Here is an 18,072-nt window from a genome sequence, read left to right on the forward strand (position 1 = left end):
ATCCTGAGGTGACCTCTGCCCTTGACATTGAGGTGTGCTTCTTGAATGCAGCAGGAGGATGGATCGTGTTTTCAAATCTGATCTGTTAGTCTTTGTTCTTTTATTGAGGAGTTGAGGGTTATCAATGAGCAGTGGCTGTTGATTCCCCATTATTTGGTTATGTCATTGTGGGTTTTTTTCTCCTCTCTCCTCTTTTGATTTGCTGGTCTGAGATTATTTATTCCTTCTGTTTTTGTGGGTGTAAAGTTAACCTCTTCAGGTTGAAGTACTCTTTCTAGCACCTTCTGTAGAGCTGAATTTGCAGACAGTGCTTAAATTTGGTTTTGTTTTGTTTTGTTTTTTTGTTTTTTGTTTTTTGTTTTTTATGAGACAGGGTTTCTCTGTATTGTTTTGGAGGCTGTCGGTCCAGCCTGGCCTCGAACTCACAGAGATCCGCCTGCCTCTTCCTCCCGAGTGCTGGGATTAAAGGCATGCACCACCACCGCCCTGTTTAAATTTGTTTTAATGTGTAATATCTTTCTTTCTCCATGTACTGTGATTGCAAATGTTTCTAGGTACAGTAGTCTAAGCCAGCATCTGTGGTCTCCTGCAGTTTGTAGAACATCTGTCCAGGCCCCTGACATTTAGAATTGCCGCACAGAAGTCATGTGTTCCTCTTTGCCTTTGTATGGTATTTTTCTCCTTGAAGTTCCTAATATTCTTGCTTTGTTCTGTACATTTAGTGCTTTGATCATTACATGTTGTGGGGAGTTTTGTTGTTGTGTTGTTGTTGTTCAGTCTATTTGGTGTTCTCCATGCTTCTTTTCCTTGTTAGGTGCCTCCTTCCTTTTTTTTTTTTTTTTTTTTTTTTTTTGGTTTTTCGAGACAGGATTTGTCTGTGGCTTTGGAGGCTGTCCTGGAACTCGCTCTGTAGACCAGGCTGGCCTCGAACTCACAGAGATCCGCCTGCCTCTGCCTCCCAAGTGCTGGGATTAAAGGTGTGCGCCACCAACGCCCGGCAGGTGCCTCCTTCTTTAGGTTAGGAAAATTATTTTCTATGACTCTGATACCCTCTTCTCAGCACCTCATGGAATTTTCTCCAAAATTGGCCACATACTGGAACACAAAGCAAGTGTCAGCAAATACAAGAAAACTGAAACAACACTGTATCTTACATATATATTAAAGCTGGACATCAACAGCAGAAACAACAGGAACCTTAGAAACTCATGAAAATTAAACAATGAACTAGTGAATGAAAAATAGGTCAAGAAAGAAATAAAATTGAGTGGTGATGGTACAAGACTTTAATCCCAACATTCAGGAGGCAGAAGCAGGCAAAACTCTTGAGTTAGAGGTCAGCCTGATCTACAGAGCAAGTTCCAGGACAGCCAGAGTTACACAAAGAAACCTTGTCTCAAAAAACAAAAAAAGAAAACAAGAAACTTAAAACTTTTTTATATTTGCATGAAAGAAAACCAAATACCCAAACTTAACGAAGACAATGAAGGTAATTCTAACAGGCAAGTTCATATTACACTAAGTGCCCACATAAAAAATTGTAGACATCTCGTATTAGTAACTTAATGGTACACCTGAAGTCTATAGAACAAAAAGACAAAATAATGCCCAAAAAGAGTGATGGCAAGAAACAATCAAACTCAGGGCTGAAATCAATAGAATAGAAACAACAACAAAATACAAAGAATCAATGAAACAAGAGTTGCTTCTTTGAGAAAATCAGTAAGATTGACACCCTTATCCAAATTACCTAAAAAGCAGAGAGAAAATTTCCGAATTAACAAAATAGGAATGAAAAGAGGGGCATGTCAATAGACACTGAGGAAATCCAGAGAATCATAAAAACATATTTTAAAAATCTATACTATACTTATTAGAAAATATAAACAAAATGGATACTTTTCTTGATATATACCACATACCAAAATAAATCAGATCAGATAAGCAATTTAAACAGAGCTATAATTCCTAGTGAAATAGAAGCAGTAAGTCTCCCAACCAAACCAAACCAAAACAAACAAAAAAACAAAACAAAACAGGAACCAGGTGGTTTTAATGCAAAAATTTACCAGACTTTCAAAGAAGAATTAATGCAAATACTCCTCAAGTTATTCCACAAAGTAGAAGCAGAAGGAACTTTGCTCATTTGTTTTATGAGGCCTTAGTTACCCTGATACTCAAACCACATAATTACTCAACAAAGAAAGAGAATTGTAGATCAATGTCTCCAATGAATCTAGACAAAAAAAATTCCCAATAAAATACTTGCAAACTGAATCCAAAATCACATCAAAAAGATCATTCACCCAAAGATGCAGGGATGGTTCAACATATGTAAATTGATAAATGTAATCATCCTATAAGTAAACTGAAAGACAAAAGCTACATGATCATCTCATTAGATGTTGAAAAGGGCTTGGCAAAATCCAAAACCCCGAGTTTGTGATTTTAGGGACTTTGGTCTTGTATCTACATCTACACTTGTTTCTTGTGCTTTTCCTTTGACTCTTTTTCTGTTTGTTGTTTGTTTTGTGTTATTCAGGATTGTTTGCTTTTGTCTTATTTTACATGCCTGTTTTCTAATGAGAAAGAGCAAAAAAGAATATGGATTTGGATGGGTCGGGAGGTGGGAAAGAGCTGGAAGAGGTTGGTGGAGGGGAAACATAATCAATATATATCCTATGAAAAATATTTTCAATAAAATAAAATAGAGCCTGGGGGTGGGGAAATCAAGAAAAGAAGTGTTGGGCAGTGGTGGCGCACACCTTTAATCCCAACACTCAGGAGGCAGAGGCAGGAGGATCTCTGTGAGTTCGAGGCCAGCCTGGTCTACAAGAGCGAGTTCCAGGACAAGAGATATGTAGGGAGATCCTGGAGAGAGAGAGACAGAGACAGAGACAGAGACAGAGAAAGAAAGGTAAGGAAACAAGTCCCCCATTTGGCTCAAACTAAGGAGAACTTTTAGAGACAGAGCAGAGAACACGCCTCCAAGATGGCAGAATGATGAAGCCAGAGGGTAGACAGCCCCAGAAAGGAACCCCTAAGAATACTAGAAAGGCTGAGGGAGATTCCAGACTCTCTACAGCTGTAGGACAGAGCCCTCCTATTGTTGCCTGGTTCTTAAGAGGCAAGGAAGCCCATGTGATGCAGGACTCACCTAACCCCGTCTCCTGCTTCAGTCTCTGGGCTGTGCCATCCTGAAACCCTGCCTCTCCTCCAGGCCCCCCTGCTCTCACGGCTAACCCTCGTGGATGGCACTGCTGGACTGACACCCTCAGGATTCAGCCATGTAAATCTGCAGTCCTATGGTGGGAGACGCTTTGAACATATATGTCTATACATACATACTTATTTTATACATGGATATTTCATTGCCCCTAACTTCTTTTCCAATCAGACTGACAACTTAAAAACTGTCCTCAGCTCCTCTCTCCTGGCTTTACTTACCCACAAATACTAGTTTAGCTGGCATCTGACATACCTATGAGGAAAAGAAATGCTACCACATCCAAAGGGTGTAAAGGTTCCCAGGACAACAGGATCCGGACAGTCGCTGAATATGTTGGTGTACAGCCCACCCCAAGGAAGGTCAGAGTAACTCTGGCAGACAGCTAAGCGGCCGGAAGGATAGGTGAAATACAGGTTAAGGAACTGACATTGATCGAACAACAAGAATGTTAACAGTTCTTCAATACAAAGATGTTAATTCTTTTTCACATACGTTCTATTTTTATCTTATTTATTAATATTCTGAGACAAGGTTTTTTTCCTTTTTTTTTTTTTTTGGTTTTTTCAAGACAGGGTTTTTCTGTGTAGCTTTGGAGCCTGTCCTGGAACTAGTTCTTGTAGACCAGGTTGGTCTCAAACTCACAGAGATCCGCCTGCCTCTGCCTCCCAACTGTCGGGACTAAAGGCGTGCACCATCACTGCCCGGTGAGACAAGATTTTTTGTTGTTCTTTTGTTTGGGGCTTCGGGGAGTTGTTTTCCAGACAGGGTTTCTCTGTGTAGTAGCCCTGGCTGTCCTGGAAGTCTGAACTCTGAGCTTTGTAGACCAGGCTGGCACAAACTCACAGAGACCTGACCGCCTCTGCCTCCGGAGTGCTGAGATTAAAGGAAGGCGCGTGCCAACAAACAAGCTTTTGGCTTCCAGATACAGGTTCTCCATTCTCCCAATGGGGTCACATTCCTACACTCTTACTTAGCTCACATTCTTAACCAACCTGTGAGTTATAACAGGGGGTCTGATCAGAGTGGTCCTGGGTAATGGCGGTGTCTCTGAACCCCAAAGTGGCTAGGTACAACCTAGTGCTCCTGTTCCAGCAAGGAGCCCTGAGGGAAGGTCTCTCCATGGGCATCCTCAGACAGATCCAGGCCGAGTGGGGCTGAGGACTAACAACAGATCTGTCAATCATTTTTACAAAACTGGTCTGTAACTCACCTCTACAAGATGGGCTATGATGGAATCTTGAAGGCTTTTTTTTTTAAGGTTTATAGGAATTGATTCCCAAAATCCCTCTTTTCTTGAGGCCAAGTTCTCTAGCTGCTAAATCCCGCATGGTCCCCATTCCTCAGTCAGAAAATGAAGCAAAGGGAATTAATTTTCTCGGAACCACATGACCCCTTGGGTGCTTAACAAAAATATCAGAGGTTCTCTAAACAAGAAGGAAGGTTTGGAAATTGGGGGCTTGCTTCCACTGTGTTTGGGGGCTCCTTTTCCTGACCGAGTGTGACAGGATGTGAATGCTTGGGGGTAAGGAATTAAGGAAACACAGGCCTCTCTTCCCCCAGTGTTTCCTGTACTGACTTTTCTGCTGGGTGGAAACGCCCAGCTGTCAGCACCCACCGTCAAGTCCTCCTTCACCCTTCCCTGGGGGAGTCTCGAGAGGATATTAAGTCAGAGACGAGCCATCTACCAGGGCATAATGGAACTTCTTCATCTCTGGGTTGGCCTCTCCCATGCCTGGCATCTGAGGCTTCCCCACTAGCAGCTCCATCCAGAAAGCCTGGGGTTCTTGGGGGGACTCTGCCATCTCCTCCTCTTCTCCCGGGTCATTGTAGTGATGCATGATCAGCTGTTTGTTGAATCCATCTCTTTTTTGTTTAGCTTCTTCCAATTTTCTGTGCAAAAGAAAGGAATTCGAGACATGGCTGTTTTCTTGGTCTTGTACGACTAATGACTCAGAGACCTCTGTTGCTTCTTCTTGAGCATCTAACATAATCAGTTGCCTTTGAATCAGAACTGGATTTTGAAGCAGATTCAACCCAGCCCTAAGCCAAGCCTTCACTGAGTGCTTTCTATTTTTAAACAGTTACTAAGAATCTCCTGTGGGTGAGCCTAGTGCCAGAGGCTGTAAGAAAAGGAACAACAACCGAACAGAAGGAGCTACAACTCAAGAATTAAGCGTGAGAACTAATTCTTCTAGGTAACTCCGAACACTTGAAGCAAAATACTAACACCCTCTAAGCCTTATATTCTTGATCTGTAAAATAGGGCTAAAATGATCTCACAGAGGGGCTGGAGAGATGGCTCAGCGGTTAAGAGCACTGGATGCTCTTCCAGAGGACCCAGGTTCAATACCCAGCACCCACATGACAGCTCACAACTGTCTGTAATTCCATTTCCAGGGGCTCCAATACCTTCACACAGACAGACATGCAGGTTAAACACCAATGCGCATGAACTAAAAATAAATAGAAAAAATTGCACGGAAATGTACAGATTCTCTGTTTAATGAACACACTCACTCACTCACTCACACACACACACACACACTGAGCCCAGTGTTTAGCTTGTACTAACACTGCTTGTATTCATTACAGTCCTGTAGGCAATACAAATGTGTTATTGATCACGTGACGTTAAAGGAAGAGGGAGGTGAATAGAAAACCAGCTAGTTTCTAGCTTTCCAGCTAAGACAGGAAGGCAGGCTCTTAGAACATTCAGTCATGCACAAGTATAAGCTAGTCAAATTCTAACCGGCAAAACCAGCATTCCTGTAAAAAAGGTACTTACTATCACCATTCTAAAGACAGTGCCCACATTACACAGCTACATGCAAAGCCAGAGTTCAAGGACACACATCCAAAATCCACCAAATCCGCCAATGAAGACAAGCCTTCTTCGCATCCACCCAGCTTTTTTAATTGTGCTAAAAGGAAGCGAGCTCTCACATGTAAATCCCTTTCATTACTGGGAAAAGAATTCTCCCTCCTTACCAAAGGGGCCAAAACTAACATACAAAAGCTCCTATGCAAAAATCTACAAGGTGGGAACTTTCATATCTACAGCCCTGCTAGTCAGAGGCCCTCGGTTAGCTTTCCAAAGCACTGCTTTCTCCTGTAACGCCCTTGACAGGTGCATAGACAGTGTGAGCGAGGATGACCTTTCTGTCACGTTTCTCACGGCATTGACAGTGATCTCTGGTTTGAGGGACAGAGCTTCTACCAGCAGGTGAAACTTACCTCTAAGTTCCCATAAAATCAGCCTAGGAATCTGCTAACAAGCCAAAGCCAGCAAAAGGTGGTGGAAGGTCACTGAATGCTAGAACAGAAGTGTGCATTGAGAATGTGTGCCCACCTTACAGATGAGAGAAGCAAGGCACAGCAAAGAGAACTGCTGAACAATGTTCATGGGGCTGGGGAGCCGGCCCCATCGGTAAGGGACTGGAGAGCCCCATTGGTAAAGGGTGGGGAGCCGGCCCCATCGGTAAGGGACTGGAGAGCCCCATTGGTAAAGGGTGGGGAGCCGGCCCCATCGGTAAGCTGCTTGTCTTGCAAGCACAAGGACCTGACTCGGCTCTCCAGCGCCTGTTTTTAAAAAGCCAGGTGCAGCAGTGCACACTCGTAACCGTAGCACTGTGGAGGCAGATGCTTGAGGCTGGCTGGCCAGCTAGCAAAGCTTATTTGACAAGCTCTAGGCAAGAGAAAAATACTGTCACAAAAAAAAAAAAATGAGGTGGACAGTTCCTGAGGTTGTTGTCTTACGGCCATATGCACAAACGCCCTCCACACTTATAAAGACCTACACATAATAGTTTTGTGTGGTTTATATCTACACAAGTATGTGAATGTCTACACACATGCGTGTGCAGATGTGAGAGGCCAGAGGCTGCCATAATGTGTCTTCTTCAATCGTTCTCCTGCTCACGTATCATTACCATTGACAAGGAAGACATAAAGCTGTGATCTTACTACCTTACACCACATACATAAACATTTCAGTTAAATGGGGCGGGAGGAAGACGGCTGAGATGATGGTCAAGTCAGTGAAGTGCTTGCTGTGCAGGGATGAAGACACTTGTTCAGCCCCTGGCACCCACCCAAAAGCTGGGCATGTTGGAGCACGCCTGTAGCTCTGACACTGGGGAGGCAGGGACAGAAGAAGCCCTGGGGCTTGCTGGCCACCCAGTCTAGAGGAACTGGTAAGCAGCAGGTTCAGTAAGAGACCTTGCCTCCAAAAGAAGGTAGAGGGCCCAGCCCTTTAATTCCAGCACTCTGGAGGCAGAAACAGGCAGATATCCATGAGTTCAAAGACAGTCTTGTCTACAAAGAGAGCTCTAGGTTGGTCAAGGCCACACAGTGAGACCCTTTCTCAAAAATAATAAGGGGATGGACGGATGACTCAGAGGTTAAGAGCACTGGCTGCTCTTCTGAGGTCCTGAGTTCAATTCCCAGCAACTCCATGGTGGCTCACAACCATCTGTAATGAGATCTGGTGCCCTCTTCTGGAAGGTAGGCATACATGCAGTCAGGACACTGCATTAATAAATAAATAAATCTTTAGATGACAATAATAATAATAAACCAAGGTGGAGAACAGCTTAGAAGGGCAGTCAGAATTGACCTCTGACCTTCTCATCACCAGCACACAAACTCACACACATGCACATATGAGAATGTCCATTTATTATAATAAAGACTTATCTTGGTAGAAAGATTATGTTTTTAATTTCTGTCTTATACTTTCAATTTAAAACAAAACTAAACTAAGCGCTGAGCATGCGTTCATTTGCAATCTACCCGCAGTGTCACTCATAACAGCAACCAGGCAAGCAACAGACACAAAAACAGTAGGAGCTCCGGGTTTTCCGTTCAGCTCTGCCTGTCTGTAGCATAAGGCTGTGAGCAGCTTGCCACACATGGTAGGGTGTGCTAACTTCCTCGTCATTAAGAGAGAAGATTATAAATCTCTCATGGGGCTTCAGGGAGTAGCATGGGTGGCATGTGCCAAGCTTCAGGCCCGCAATCTAGCACAAAGTAACTGTGTATCGTGCTTACCATTATCTCAGCCTCCTAAAGTTTAGGTCTGTCCTCTATTGATTGTTAATGTCCTGAAATGTTCAGGTTCCTGTGGTAGATGACAAGTTCCTTTAAAGTTGTTTTTACATTTTAAAAACAAAACTATAAAATAATATCCTAGCTGCCTTTTTATTTCCTTGGCATTCTCTTTTCCTCCTTCTATCTTCTCCACATTTTGGAACATGATCCCGTTAGTCACCTGAAAGAGCTCATCATGAATTTTCCACACTTGACCAGGAAGTAAAGAGAAGTAGAAAGCAGAGGGGAGAGGAGGAGAGGAGGGAAGAGGGGAGGAGAGGGGAGGAGGGAAGAGGGGAGGAGAGGGGAGGAGAGGAAAGGAGACCAGAGGGGAGGGGAAGGGGGGAAGGAGATCAGAGGGGAGGGAAGGGGTGAGGCGGAGAGGGGATAGGAAAGGCAGTAGAAGGGAGAGTGTTTAATGCATCTTTTTCACATTATAGACATAATGGCAGTGAGATGCGGTGACCAGGTGACCTGTGCCAGCGCCGCAGGCTCTGCCCCTATTCCCGCTGACCATGTCATATCACTCATACAAGGACCTTAGGTAAGGGTTGAAGGAGGTTCCCTACATTTGAACTATGGTGATCTGCAGTCTCTTCACGGCTGTACTGAGGTCTGCCTTCAATTTCTGAATTTCCCATTTTGAGCAAGGAATCCAACCTTGAAAAAGACAACACACATATCAAACACAAAGGAGGGAGTTCAAAACATACACCCCACCAGGACTGGCTAGGTAACCCATGCCACAAGTCTACCAGAGCCTATCTGGAAAAGAAGACACACCCAACTTGTGTTAAATTATGTGTAATTGTCCCCTTAAAATGAATGATCTCTTCTCAAGGGGATGCATACTGAAGTGGGGTGAAATCTTTAACACAAAGTGGCTCGATCCCTACAGTGTCATCTGAGTCTTCCCCCAAATCTCTATACCCCAGACAGAACCACTATAGACCAGAGTCTTCATCGTCTGTGCCCAACACGGGACAGAGTTCTATCTGCCGAAGGATCTTTGGATCAGTTGTCATCAGGTGGATTTTAGGTCTAACGAACTTGGGGGATAAACTCAACACATGTGAAATGAGGGACTTGAGTGAGATGGTGTCTAGCTCCTCTCGGTTCTTGTAAGAGTTCTGTCCCTGTGGTGAAAAACTAGAAAGGCCCATGGGCAGTTTGAGGGCGGTGGGTGTCAGAAGGGAATCTGCCGTTTCCTCATTTCATCCCCCCCCCAGCCTACTCCACTCTGTCAGCCATTGAACTGCATATGGAAGAAAACTGGGAAAGATAAGTGAATGACAGGGAGAAAGGGGACATGGCTCCTCCCGCGTGAGCACCATTATCACCAAATGGTTGCCCGGTGCAAGGTGAAGATACGCATGTCTCCAGAATGACATTAGTGCTCCATCTCCAGGCCCTCGCCTGCACTGTCTGCTCCTTATTTCACCAGTAGCTCTATCTGATGCTGGCAGGGGCTGTGTGACTCCTTGGTTTTCTCCACCCCCTTGTCCCATTGTAGCCTAGGTCGGGAGCAAACATGGCCCTGTCTCACGGGACTATGGAACTTCCTCCCTTCCACTGAATGTGGCTCAAGGCACAGTGGCAGCTGAGGATTCCTCACCATCTCTGAGCCAATAAGCCAGGTTGATTGAGCAATTGTATTACCCTGCTTCCCGACTACCGTGATTGGGTAGCCTGACTCAGAGCTCATCAGGCAGTACATGGGATTGACATGTGACACTGAGAGAAAAGAACCCTCCTTCCCAAGCAAGGAACATGTAACTTTAAGGGTGGCAGGGACCATGTTCCTCATCATTTGGTGGGAGCTTGACTATGGACTCACAGAGCCAAATTCAGTGCTGAGTCCTGCACCTGCCCTGGTCTCTGCTCCTACAGTTCTTCCTTTGCTTCTTGTAAATGACTCCGGACACGAACAAAGAATTATTGCTTAAGCTACTGTGAGTTGAACTGCCTTTTATGAGCAAGAGTCCAACCCCAACCACAATCACCTTCAGGCTTATCGTCACAGGATCATAAGAACTAGCCTTGTCTTAGGGAGGGAGATTGGATGGGCTGCATGCTGGTTTCCGTGGGACTGGATAATGTCCTTGCTGCTTCTATTCCTCAAACCTGGAAGTAAGTTCGGGGACCAAGGCCTGGCTCCTTCTCACAGATGACATAGTGAGCTGGCCATTGACTTGTCATTTGGTTGCACATGAAACACTTGAGACACTTCCTGTCACTGGGGCACTTTATTGAATTCCTGGATATTTACATGTTGGAGTTCTGGGGTTCTTACGTTTTTTTCCTACATGAGGTTGGTCCTAGGTACTGCGCTGGTGTGCACCTATTTCCTCAATACCTGGCCCACCCCCAAGAGCAGTGTCAGTCCTAAATTCTTATCCCTGAATGCACACTGTGCAGACCGATCGGAAGCACAGAGTCACAGCTGGTAGTCAACACTTCCTCGAGTCAAGAATCCCTCAACACTTCTAAGGTTGTTAGACTAAGGGTCATGGAAAGCAAGCCCATGAGGTCTGGAGAAATCATTTTACTGCCTGTGCATTCCCTGGCTGCACAGTCACTGACTATGTCATGCCCGAGCACCAAGGGTCTCCTTTCCTGATGTTCCATATATCATCCACTTTGTAAGCTTACCTGAGAGTTCATAGCAACCATAATCTTCCTTGGGGCATCCCCTTGGTAACATAAAGTTTAGGAACAAAAGTTTGCCTTTGGACGCACAAACTTTTGTTCCTGATTCAGAGTAATTTCATACTACGACCCAAGGGTCCTAGGCTTCTCTTCTAGGAATGTGAACATTATTGCCACCAAACCGGCTTCTCAGAATCATGAGGGGGAAAGTAGCTAGGGAGGCAATAAAAGGACAGCTCAGAAAAGGGTCTTGAACTTGAGAAACAGAAGTGGCCTCACTCTGGTTGCACATCAGAGTTGACCCTGATGAGTAAGGAGTCTTACCATTTTCAAAGCAGATCTTGGATGTTAGTGAAAAGTGAATGATTCTGGGTACACCGTCTTGAGACCCATGGTTACGACCGACTAAAGCTACAAGTGGGGGAAATGGAGAGATATTAGGAGGAGGTGAGGAGAAGGAGAAGAAAAAGAACCCTGCCCTAGAACATCATCAATAGAAAACCAAATGATCACTAAATAACATTCCTACCCAGGCACTAACAAAGATTTCAATAAACACCAATAATAGCCTGGTGTGGTAAGACGAGCCTTATCCCCAGCCCTTGGGAATCTGAAGCAAGCAGATTTCTGTGAGTTCAAGGCCAGCCTGGTCTTCATAGTGAAGCCTTGTCTCAAAAATCCAATAAAGTAGCCGGGCGTTGCTGGCGCACGCCTTTAATCCCAGCACTTGGGAGGCAGAGGCAGGTGGATCTCTGTGAGTTCGAGGCCAGCCTGGTCTACAGAGTGAGTTCCAGGACAGCCTCCAAAGCCACAGAGAAACCAAAAAAAAGTCTCGAAAAACCAAAAAAAAAAAATCCAATAAAGTAAACTCCAATAGTAAACCATAAAATGTTTTCAACCATTTGCAACTTAAACAAATCAGTTTTTGAAACTGGAAATGCCTCTGCATTATTTCCTGATTCCTCAAGAAACCATGATTGGCTAGGGTCTTTACGGCTCTAAAGACTGCTATTACCTGTCGTGAAAATGAAACATCTAACCCATGTGAAATGCTTGGCACACCCTTACCCTCCTGACACTTAGGACTACCAAATTCCCTGTTGTCAAGGCAAAGTTGACTGCTGGGGCAGAGCTGGTGGGTATCTTGATGGTGGAGGGATTCTGGGAAGTTCCTGTGTGGTCAGGGTCTTCCGAGAATCAAATGCTAATACAGAACGAGATATATATTAGAAATTTATTAGGCAAAATGCTTGAAAAAACAAGAAGGGGGAATGTGGAGGAGGCTGGAAGATACCTCTCAGTCAATAGCATGAAGGTGACTCCCAGAGAAAAGAGGGAGGACAGAAAGTTGGTTGGAGCATCTATCTGATAGTGCAGCAGCAGCCCAAGAGCGAGCTGCACTGCGAGTCTTAGAGAGAGCTGGTCACAAGTGGCCATGTCCCCAGGAAGGAGCAATGAGGAATGTCTGGGCCTTCGGGGTCATCAAACAATTACGTTTCCTGCAGCAGAAGAATGGAAAGGGACATCTTCACAGCAACTCCCTTCTTTAAGGCAGTTCTTAACTGTCCTTGAGTTTCCTACAGTATGCCTTTCAGAGGAAAATGAATGTTAAATGAACAACAGATGTAAACGCTAACAAAAAAGGGGAGTAGATCTATTAATGGAAAAATATTGCCTATGAATTAAAAAAAAAAGAGCCAGGTTTGGTGGAGCACACCTTTAATCCCAACACTCGGGAGGCAGAGTCAGGCAGGTCTCTGTGAGTTGGAGGCCAGCCTGCTCTACATAGAGGGCTACACAGAGAACGGTAGTGGTATCAACTCAGGACCCCCAAGACCAAGTTCTCAGCACAAAGCAGATTTATTTGCCCCAGAGGGACAAAGGGCATAGGGGAATACGAGACAAAGACAGGAAATAGAGGGAGAAGGAGAAGGGGAAGGGAACAAAGGAGAGGGGAAGAGGATATTTGTCCTGGGGTGGGGGGATGATGACATCTGAATAGAGAGGAGACAAACATGGTGGTCCATACACAATGTCAGTTTATAAAGGTAAAGGGAAAACCTTTTAGGTTGTTAGGATAAAATGTTTAATGTTAACTGGGCATGTTAATCAGGTGAACCAAAGGGGGCTCTTGATTGCTAGTCTTCAATACTTTGATAGCTGGACCGTGATAGCCTCAGGAGGAGGAAGTGAATGAATAAGGGAATGGCCCCTGTTGGCTAGCTTTAGGAACATAATCTAATGGCTTTTATGAAGGCAGAGGGAATGAGGAGAAAGGCAAGGGCTGACAGCCACGCTCACCATGCTCAAGCTGGCCAGAGTCCCTTCAAACCCTGCCTCAGTAAATCAAACCAAAAATGAAAACCCCCAAACAAAAACGAAAAGGCAACCAACCAAACAACAAAAAACAGAACACAAACAAAAAAAAAAGTACCTGTTAAGTTCACTGGGCTTTGTGACACACACCTTTAGTTCCACACTCTGAGAAATAAAGGCAGGCAGATCTCTTGTGAGTCTGAAGCCTGAAGGACAGGAAGTTCCCAGGCCAGCTAGTACTACATAGTGAGATCCTGTCTCAAACAACACACACACACACACACACACACACACACTGACTGCCTCCTAGAACACCACTGTACAGAACTTTCTATTAGTGAAACTCACAGTTGGAAAGGCAGCCACTAGCCAACATGATGCCATTCCTGAGTACTTGAAATGTGACTCTTGAGACTGAAAAACTGAGATTTTGACATTACCTAATTTTTATGAATTCAAATTTAGATAGTCACACATGGCTAATATTTACTATGCTGGACAGTATGGTCCTAGAAATTGGGGATGGGAGAATGGGATTCCTTGCAAATTAAAAGGAAAAGCAATTTTTTGAGATAGGATCTCACAGTTGTATCTCAGGTTGGACTTGAACTCACAACAGTCATCCTGCCTCAGCCTCAGGATTGCTGAGATTACAGGTGCACACGCTGCCTGACTCCTCTGTAACTTCGATGGTAACATATTGTTCCTAAATTTTGTCTCACAAATGAATGTCTGATTCCTAATTCAAAACTACATAGATTGTATAAATGAATGTCTGATTCTTAATTCAAGACTGTATAGCTTGCCCGTAAGAGGATCCCAAGGGAGAAGCCTACCAGGTGCTTTAACACTGTGCTTCTTGTTTCTTTCTCCTGGAAATCATCAGTCACTAAAATGATTATCACAAACTAGATGGCACTAATACAATGCTTTGTCAATATCTCATCTATATACTGTCTTGTTCATAAACACAGCCAGTAACTTCAACTTACACGTTTTTCCTGAAGGTTTGTTCCGTACCGCCCTGGAAACTTTTCTAGCTTTAACCAGTTGGTTCTCCTCTGGAGGGTGTTCCTTTGCATCTGGGCTGATTTTGCATTCCTTCATGTCGATAACGGTCATGGTTCTGGGATCCCCTTCCAAGTTTCTGTCTGGTCCCAACATTTTCTTTGGGGATACATTTTTATCAGAGTCTTCAGTCAGATCTTGCCAGCTGTAAGCCATGAGATTGATGAGTCCCACTGGGAAATCCATGCCATCGTGAGCATACCTCTTCAATGTCTTCTCAAGTTCACAGAGTATTTCAGAAGCGATGAGTTTGTACTCTTCAAAGAGGGTGTTATGCAAGTACGATTTGGAGAATTTAGAGTCTGGAGGGCACTTGGAAGTACGAGGAGGTTCTGAGTTGATGAGTGTGTAGGACTTGTCTTCTCCCGCATGTAAAGTTATCATGTTCTCTTGGGTACTCTCTGGTTCTGTTGATTGTTCAGTTTTGTGACTGTAAAGAACGTGTACAAGTATTAAAGAGCTCCTACATGTCTTAACCTGTTCGTCTGAAGTCTAGACATCATCTTAGAATGTACACCACCTAGGCTGGAGAGATGACTCAGAGGTTAAGAGCAATGGCTGCTGACTTTTCTTCCAGAGAGAGGTCCTGAGTTCAATTCCTAGCACCTGTATGGTAGCTCACAACCATCTATAATGAGATCTAGTGCTCTCTTCTGGCCTGCAGGCAAACATGCAGACAGAACACTAGATATAATAATTTAAAAAAACCTTTAAAGAAAAAAAAGATCAAGAGACTATGAGCAAGAGCCAGAATAAATAATAATTAATAAAAATGAAACTACAGGGAGATGTGGGCCCTAAAACAATTATTTGATCAAAGACATTTTAAAAATGAGTATTTTTGTAAAGAACTAGAAACTGCACTCACGGACGTATTTGAAAATGAACCAAACAGAAACCATAACGATGAAAAATAAAATAACTGATCATTAATATCTAAAATTAATAACTTTATGGGTAGACTTGACAGCTATTCCATATACTTAAAGAGAAAATTAATTAAGTAAAAGATATATTAGAAGACAATTCCCACAATGAAAAGTAGAAAGCAAATTTGACCAAAAATGAGATTATAACATATCTATTACTGCCATCAAAATTTAGTTAATGTAAAAATATACCAGGGTTACACTGGGCAGTGGTGGCACACACCTTTAATCCCAGCACTCGGGAGGCAGAGGCAGGTAGATCTCTGTGAGTTCAAGGCCAGCCTGGTCTACCAAGCGAGTTCCAGGACAGCCTCCAAAGCTACAGAGAAACTCTGTCTAGAAAAACATACAGGGTTAGATGGAAGAAGATCTGTTTAGTGAATTAAAATTCCTTTCTTCCTTGCCTTAGTCCATAAATATAGATATGCACATATATGCCTCCAAATATCCACACGATGCATTTATATGTAAGTACAAGAATATAATAAAAAACTTATGAGATATACTGAATTTAATTACAAATTTAATTATACTTAATTTATTTAAAATATGTGTGTGCCTTTTTCCTTTCTTTTACAAAAATATTAATTTTAAATTTTTTCAAAGGACAAACAATGGAAAATTAAACAGCTAAGGTCAAGTCTGTAGACTGAACCAACAGAAGAATGCTTCCCATTCCTGGAAGCAACTTGACTCACATCCCATCATAACTGTCCACAGAGCCACTCTGTCTGTTTGCACATACACTTTCTGGACTGTCAGCCCAGTTTCTCCTCCTTTGGATGCCCTCCTGTCCCAGAGAATTTCCTCCTGTGATATTGCCCCATCGCTGATCTCTGCTGTGTGTTCAGTATTCACAACGTATGGCTGCCTTCATCTGCTTTTCTTTTTCATTCTATTACAGACTCGATTTATTTGGTGGATCCTTCTTAACAAAGCACTTAAAATCATGTCTTTAATTCCAGCACTCGGGAGGTGGAGGCAAGCAGATGTACATGAGTTCAAGGCCAGCCTGGTCTATGAAGCAGGTTCCAGGACAGTCAGCGCTGTCTCAAAACAACAACAACAATAAATACTAATACTAAATAAACCTTTGCTTTGTAAAGCTAGTGGTTCTGGACTGATCAATGCAGACCAGTTGGAAGGGTTGAGGGTGTGACCTTTAGAATAAACACTCACCTGAGATGTTCAAGGTTCTGGACAAGCTCTTCAACACTGGAAGAACACAGGTAAGAGTGATTTTGTTTCTGTTTTACAAATAAAGAAATTACAGGTCTGACGGGTTGAAAGGTTACATGTCTAGTTCCCTTATCTCACTCATCTTTCTGAGCCTGCCACATTCCATGGTTGTCTATCACAACTCTTTATTAAGCCTATTCTTTATCCCAAGTACAATTTGAGTGACTGGGGATAGAAAAGCAATCAAACACACAAAAACAAAAACAAAACAAAACAAAAAGCCATCCTTAAAGACCTTATACTCTCTTGAGAGGAAAGAAGATAACCAGCCATGGTGTGTGGTGGTGCATGTCTCTAATCCTAGAACTTGGAGGGCAGAGGCAGGCAGATCTCAGTGGATTTGAGGCTAGCCTGGTTTAAAGAATGTCATTTACAGCGCCAGAACGCAACAGAAAAATTAAGGTAGGAAGTGAGATACCGAGTGCTAAGGTAGGAAGAGAATAGCAGTCTAAATAGTAAAGTTGGTATTTAAGTAGAGTCTAAGGGGACAGGGAGGGAGTAAGCCATGCAGAAAGCAGAGGTGATGTCTAGGGCAGACACCCTAAGGCAGGAATTGAATAAATCACGAAGAGACCAGTGACTGGCAAATGTGACAAATATGCTCAAGTCAACCATTGAGTATAGTCATGGTGGGGTCTGTAGTGCTGACTCCTTGGTGTAGTTTCTGGGGGAGTGAGGAAGGGGAAACCTGGTGTTCAGCATTGCATAATAAGCCTTTGCACATGTAAAAGAACAGAAGTTGAAGAGGGATTCCAAATGTTTTACTCATCCTTCGCCTTTGGGTCCAAGAATTGGTCTTCCAGTGTTTCCCTTTTCCATTTTCTTACTTTAGGTTTTAACTGAAACAAGAGAAGTTTGGGATTACAATGTGGAGGCAAATGCTAGCCAAAGGTGAATTTGTTTTTAAAAAGTGAGTTACAAGGGCTGGAGACATCACTGAGTTGGCAAGGTGCTTGCCAGGCAAGCGTGAGAGCTGAGTTCAAGTCTCAGAAGCCATGCATATATGGTGTCATGCTCCCATAATCCCAGTGTTAGGGAGGTTGAGACAGGAGGATCCTTGGGGCTCAGCATCCAGCCAGCCTAGCCTATTTAATGAGCTCCAGGTCAGTGAGAAACCCCATCTCAATAAACAAGATGGGGCTAGAGAGATGGCTGGGTGGTCAAGAGCTGCTCTTCTAAAGGACCTGGGTTTGGTTCCTAGCACCCAGGTTTACAACTGTCTGTAACTCCAGCCTCTGGGAGTATCAGGCACACGTGTGGTCCACAGACACACATGCAGACAAGACAACCTTACATATAAATTAAATAAAAATTTAAGAGGTGGACAGTTTCTGAGGATTGGCATTTCTGGTTACCACACACATGTGCACACACATACATTCGGAGCAGCATATGTGCAATATTTGCACTCACGTGTGCATGTACACATGCATGCATGCACAGGCAAATTATACTTTGCTGGAGCTGGAGAGATGTCTCATCAATTAAGATCAGCTCACAAGTGTCTGTATCTCCAGTTCCAGGGGATTCAACACCCTCACACAGACACACATG

At 43.6% G+C, this 18,072-nt stretch overlaps 1 protein-coding gene across 2 annotated transcripts in view; it reads right to left on the reverse strand.

The window, feature by feature from the left end:
- The window catches only part of LOC121143312 (uncharacterized protein C3orf20 homolog), a 71,309-nt gene that overhangs the window by 50,839 nt on the left and 2,398 nt on the right, over positions 1-18,072 (reverse strand). For both annotated transcript variants that reach the window (XM_040755021.1, XM_040755022.1), the window contains exons 3-9: positions 17,284-17,357; positions 16,459-16,494; positions 14,275-14,780; positions 11,291-11,377; positions 8,887-8,977; positions 4,892-5,119; positions 3,482-3,631 (exon numbers count right to left, since the gene is read on the reverse strand). In XM_040755021.1, coding sequence (XP_040610955.1) covers positions 3,482-3,631; positions 4,892-5,119; positions 8,887-8,977; positions 11,291-11,377; positions 14,275-14,780; positions 16,459-16,494; positions 17,284-17,357 — 1,172 coding nt within the window. The remainder of the gene's footprint in view (positions 1-3,481; positions 3,632-4,891; positions 5,120-8,886; positions 8,978-11,290; positions 11,378-14,274; positions 14,781-16,458; positions 16,495-17,283; positions 17,358-18,072) is intronic.

The sequence above is a fragment of the Mesocricetus auratus genome, unplaced genomic scaffold (genome assembly GCF_017639785.1).
Source record: "Mesocricetus auratus isolate SY011 unplaced genomic scaffold, BCM_Maur_2.0 Super-Scaffold_100011, whole genome shotgun sequence".
NCBI lineage: Eukaryota > Metazoa > Chordata > Mammalia > Rodentia > Cricetidae > Mesocricetus > Mesocricetus auratus.